Consider the following 6257-nt stretch of genomic DNA (forward strand, 5'->3'; position numbering starts at 1 on the left):
GACGTGTTTAATACGTTTTATGTACACACTTTATTCGAATATTTATGAAATGCATATTGTTATATTTGGTAGCACTGATTTGTTTTTCCTTCGCCTCCAACCCCATTCGATGCATGGAACGGATGTGGGTGGGGCTAGATCTACATAAGGGTGCTAGTTTAAAAAACTCACATAAGCTTATTAAAGATCAGTGATACTATCAAGAGCAGTGTGTGGGTTCCTTCCTTTTTGTCATACATTTATAAATACACACAACCATCAAAAGTAAGGTAGTGCCTCAATATATAGGTTTAGGGTTAAATCAAAATGCAAAAACATGGTTTGACCTCTACTTCTCCAAACCATGTCTTTGTCAGTCCTTCCCCATGGTGACACAAAACAGAATCATTGCAAAAGTAACATATTAACTTCCTTAAATATTTATAGCCCTCCCACAAATACTTGTTTCACACAGGGCTGAAAAGGGCTGAAAAATAAAGAAGTACCAAAACTATTACCTACAGTAGTTTCAGTTAAACAAAGTCTCTGTATCATCATAAAACATTCAGTCTGGAATATGAGAAAACACAGCAGTGCTGTATAATAGAAGCCATAGTACTGTGTGCTATCTCCCACATTTCTAGACAAAATTGCTGTGTCACTCTCCACCAATAATAGCCTTGACATTGGAGTAAAGCGCTGTATCTTCATCTGTCTCTCGTACTGGCGTACCATTCTCTTTCTCCACGTCCTTCCCTATCATCTCCTCCCCTTTCTCCCCTTCCACCTCTTCCATCACACCACTCCCCTCTCCACCATCTTTTTCCCCCTCGTTCTTCTTCTCTCGTTTGATTTCGACGTAGTCTGACTCTGTGGTAGTGGTCTTCTTCTCTGCCTCCTCAGGAGTCTTCTTCTTCAGTAGGGAGTAGTTGATACTGGCGTAGTCCACCTCTTTTGGTTCTTCCCCTGGGGCAGAGTGTCCCGCAGCTCCACTGGTCTGGAGCCGTCCGTTTTTAGTTCCCTCCCTCAGCTCCACCTGCAGATATGTCTGTTCGCCAATCACTGCCTGTCCTGCATCTCTCTATGGAGTACATTACACAAATCACTGTGTTAGGAGTTTTTTGTTAGCTTGGTTGTCCCAGACCTGTTCGTGTTGTCTTGTAAACTCCTGTTGGCATGTCAATACTAACTGAATGTTGGTAAAGCTGAATAAAGAAAAAAACAGATACTGCACCTGTTGGTCTTCACATGCCACCATCTCCAGGTTCGTGAAAGGGCTTTTGGAGTCTAAGTCCTTTGGGGTCCTCTCTTTGCGTCTAAGGAAAATATTCCAATTGAAATTACTCAATAACTGTATTTTGGAGGGGTTAGCAAGCACTTCCATTACAATATGGTGAAAGGCATTGGCACTTTTGACAATTAATCTGATGTTCTTGATAGGAAATATAGATATGTAAGACAATCTGCAATTGATTTTTAAAACAACATACTCAGTGAATAGTATCTGTACGACAGTAATAGAATGCATGCACTTTTTATATTTTCTTGTCAAACACAGGAAGATACAACATATGGTGGTTGAGAAGGCTGCACCAATCACAAATGCAGTGATCAGTGGTGGGTCCGACAGCATAGCCAAGATGTCTTTAGATACTTCCTCTATAAAGAGAATAACCCATGTATGATTTAAGAAGTGGCTCAGAATACTAAGAATCCTCTGAAGAAAAAAGCATATTTTCTCAATCAAAGCATGTACAGTCATGGCCAAAACCTTTGAGAATGACACAAATATTAATTTTCACAAAGTCTGCTGCCTCAGTTTGTTTGATGGCAATTTGCATTTACTCCAGAATGTTATGAAGAGTGATAAGATGAATTGAAATTCATTGCAAAGTCCCTCTTTGCCATGCAAATGAACTGAATCCCCCCCAAAATTTCCACTGCATTTCAGCCCTGCCACAAAAGGACCAGCTGACATCATGTCAGTGATTCTCTCGTTAACACAGGTGTAAGTGTTGACAAGGACAAGGCTGGAGATCACTCTGTCATGCTGATTGAGTTTGAATAACAGACTGGAAGCTTCAAAAGGAGGCTGGTACTTGGTATCATTGTTCTTCCTCTGTCAGCCATGGTTATCTGCAAGGAAACACGTGCCATCATCATTGGTTTGCAGAAAAAGGGCTTCACAGGCAAGGATATTGCTGCCAGTAAGATTGCACCTAAATCAACCATTTATCGGATCATCAAGAACCTCAAGGAGAGCGGTTCAATTGTTGTGAAGAAAGCTTCAGGGCACCCAAGAAAGTCCAGCAAGCGCCAGGACCATCTCCTAAAGTTGATTCAGCTGTGGGATTGGGGTACCACCAGTAGAGAGCTTGCTCAGGAATGGCAGCAGGCAGGTGTGAGTGCATCTGCACGCACAGTGAGGTGAAAACTTTTGGAGGATGGCCTGGTGTCAAGAAGGGCAGAAAAGAAACCTCTTCTCTCCAGGAAAAACATCAGGGACAGACTGATATTCTGCAAAAGGTACAGGGATTGGACTGCTGAGGACTGGGGTAAAGTCATTTTCTCTGATGAATCCCCTTTCCGATTGTTTGGGGCATCCGGAAAAAGCTTGTCCGTAGAAGACAAGGCGAGCGCTACCATCAGTCCTGTGTCATGCCAACAGTAAAGCATCCTGAGACCATTCATGTGTGGGGTTGCTTCTCAGCCAAGGGAGTGGGCTCACTCACAATTTTGCCTAAGAACACAGCCATGAATAAAGAATGGTACCAACACATCCTCCGAGAGCAACTTCTCCCAACCATCCAGGAACAGTTTGGTGACGAACAATGCCTTTTCCAGTATGATGGAGCACCTTGCCATAAGGGGCGAAAATCTGATATCAACTTTGGAGGGGACAATTACATGACATTTTCTCAAGAGCAATTCCTGAGGGGGACACCAAAAGTAGTGCTGTAACACATAGCCTACATTGTAATATGGTAAATGTATATTGAGGAACCAAAGAAATAAGTTGTTTGCCGTACTCCTAACTACCGGTACCCAAAACTACACAACTAATCACAACAGCAATACCGTTGCCTTTAAAAAATCTTAGTTCAGTTACCAGTTTAAGTTGAGAGTGGGGGTATCCATGGCATTTTCCAATTATGTTCCTATTTTACAAGTCAATTTTTTTTTTGAACCTTTCATAATGTTGCCAAACAAAGACTCAACAAACTTACCTGAGACTCCCTGTCTCTGCCAGTCTGTCCCTGCATATCTGTCCCCAACTCTGCTGTCTGTGTGCCATCTGTTGCCTGCTCTGCCTAATGACATCATTGTGAAACATTTCCATTAGAATTTCATTTCTTTCTTATGAACATTTTATCAAATAGTCTTTGAGATATTAGGCTACTAGGGTTCTTACTTTGCGTTTTGGTGTACTGAAAAATACTCTGATGTCCGTCTTTTATTTTTCTGCCATTTTTCTACCTGGCTGGCTGGCTACACACACACACAGTGTGTAGGTTATTTACAGTAGGAGATGGGCTTCTATCATCTTATCTTTTATCATTCTATTTGGGCTTCGATCTAAAAGGTAGCTAGCAAATGTGAAACGGATTAAAATGACAAGAGTTAACAGCTGTATGATTTCACCATTTACACGACATATGCTGCAACCTTTTGTAATTTTAATAGTTTGTTTCATATTGGCTGGCTTCCAACAATAGCTGAATTTGCAAAGCTAGCGAGCACCAATTCCGTTTCAGTGGTGTTTGCTATAATCTTTGCTACCCGGGTTAAATAAAGGTGAAATAAAATAAATAAATAAAAGTTCCCTTGCGACAATTTAGCTTTTGCAACGAGACCATTAAATATATTTAAGACAATGGTAGAAGAGAGTGTAGTTCTGTTCAGTTTGGACTTCAGTTTATCGCTAACCTTATCACAGGGACTTTGAAGCACTAACTTACATCATTTGCATGCTGATCTTGGAATAAATTGACGATAGCAAAGATTCCATCTTTGACGACGCCACATAAATGGAATAGGTACTAGCTAGCTTAATAGTTAATATTTGCGCGCTAGCTCTGCATATTCAGCTAGTGTGTGTGCGCGCGATTGACTAGATTATCCTCACGTCAGTTACGTTCATTGAGTGCCTTTCAGACAGTAGATATGACCCCTCTGTTACCTTGCCAACTAAGGAACTGGCAGTGGATCAAACCATTGTGAGGCAAAGGGTGGGGGGTCGCAATCTTTTGAAACTTAAAAACGCGCTATTAAGTGTCTATAATCAGCACAATTGCTTTCATTGCGTATTATTAATATTATTTAAATTACATAGTTATGTTTCAGTGATATATTGGGGGGGACAAATCATACTTTTCCCAGGAGGGGATTTCCGCCCCTGCTTGCCATACGGCAAAAGTGATAAGTGGCTCGGGGAACAAAACATCGATATTTTGGGTCCATGGCCAGGAAACTCCCCAGACCTTAATCCCATTGAGAACTTGTGGTCAATCCTCAAGAGGCGGGTGGACAAACAAAAACCCACAGATTCTGACAAACTCCAAGCATTGATTATGCAAGAATGGGCTGCCATCAGTCAGGATGTGGCCCAGAAGTTAATTGACAGCATGCCAGGGCAGATTGCAGAGGTCTTGAAAAAGAAGGTTCAACACTGCAAATATTGACTCTTTGCATCAACTTCATGTAATTGTCAATAAAAGCCTTTGACACTTATGAAATGCTTGTAATTATACTTCAGTATTCCATAGTAACATCTGACAAAAATATCTAAAGACACTGAAGCAGCAAACTTTGTGGAAATGGATATTTGTGTCAATCTCAAAACTTTTGTCCATGACTGTACATCCTATTTGTTGCATTCATATTGGGTGGGACTGGAAAGCGTTGGCTCTCTAACAAAGTATGTTAACTTATATTTTTACATCCATACTTTTCTTCTTATTCTTTTAGGGTGACTTGCAGCTTCTCTCTCACTCTGCCCACTTAATTTCTGCTGAAGCACAAGGTCAGATAATGTACAGTACTTACGTGTCACATTCAATTTCAGTGTCTTCTTGGTGGTGACGCTGCCGTTGAAGGTCACCAGACACGTGACCTTGGTGCCGTGATGCTTAGCTGAACGGGTAAAGGTCAAAGTTGAGAAGTGGGTTGTTGTGACGCTGGTCAGATCCTCTCTCTTTTGTATAGTGGTGTTGTCTCTGAGCTCAGTGATGTTGTCTCCTGCCCCTCTCCATGTCCATGTGATGTTAGGAGGAGTTCCAGAGCAGATCCCTGGGGCAGTGCAGGTCAGAGTAGCTGGTTCTCCCTCTGTCAGAGGAGGAGTCAACACAGAGGGCTCCTGGGTCAGAGCTGAACACAGAAAATACAAACCCAGAAGTGAATTTGTATGTACCAGACATCAGAGAAACATAATCAGACCGATGTTAAACTGCTCCAAATAATGCCCAAAAAATTCCACCATTATTTATAAAAAAGCAGACTTTGGAAAGGGAGACTTGGGGAGGGGAATCTTTGCATTTGTGAATTGGAGGTATGTACCTGTATGTTACAGTCAGTGTACACATTTAATTGTACCTGTCACAGTGTGCATAGTCATACTGTACCTGTTACTGTGATTTTCTGTGGGTCTGTAAATGGTCCTCCTATCATTCTGAATTGATACTGTCCAGCATCATTCTCTCTGATGTCGTTGATGATCACACTACAGTTCCCCTTTGTCAGGTCTGTCCCCAGTAGAGACACTCTATGTTTATAACCCTCCTGAGCTTCAGAGGGATTTTTGGATTGGAAAATGATATGATTATCCTTTTCACGTTTGCCATTTGCAGGGTATTTGTACCATACTGCTGCGTTCGGCTTGACGCTATCAAGGTGATTGAAAGTACATGAAATAACAGCACATAGGCCAGTCTGTGCTGTTATTTCTTCTGGACTGAAGATGATGCTGTTTGTGTTTGCAGCTGATGGAGCTGCTGCTGGAGGGGCCTGTCCTGATGGAGGGAAATGAATAGTCATGAGTAATACAGGAAGCACCTGGATACTACTTGTTGTCCGTAACAATTTTGATGATACAGAATCAATTTAGATTAAAGTGGGTTTTAATTGCCTTACCACTACAACTACCAAATGTATACAAATAGTAATGATTTCAATATTGACAATACTGTAATGATAAAAGGGACCCTACTTTGACATGTTGCTCTCTCTCTCAGAGAGAAGAGTAGAGCTGCCCAGATGAGGACCCACATCCTGCCTCCACT

The 6257-nt window shown here is 41.6% G+C and overlaps 1 protein-coding gene across 1 annotated transcript; it reads right to left on the reverse strand.

The window, feature by feature from the left end:
- Positions 1 to 1718: 1718 nt before the first annotated feature.
- Positions 1719 to 6020, reverse strand: LOC123743040 (myeloid cell surface antigen CD33-like). The gene is made up of 3 exons (XM_045717730.1): positions 5601 to 6020; positions 5026 to 5346; positions 1719 to 1750 (listed from the first exon to the last, which is right to left on the reverse strand). Exons 1-3 carry the CDS (start codon positions 6010 to 6012, stop codon positions 1719 to 1721), a joined length of 765 nt encoding a protein of 254 aa, XP_045573686.1. The 5' UTR covers positions 6013 to 6020.
- Between the last annotated feature and the right edge of the window lie 237 nt (positions 6021 to 6257).

The sequence above is a fragment of the Salmo salar genome, chromosome ssa05, assembly GCF_905237065.1.
Source record: "Salmo salar chromosome ssa05, Ssal_v3.1, whole genome shotgun sequence".
Taxonomy (NCBI): domain Eukaryota; kingdom Metazoa; phylum Chordata; class Actinopteri; order Salmoniformes; family Salmonidae; genus Salmo; species Salmo salar.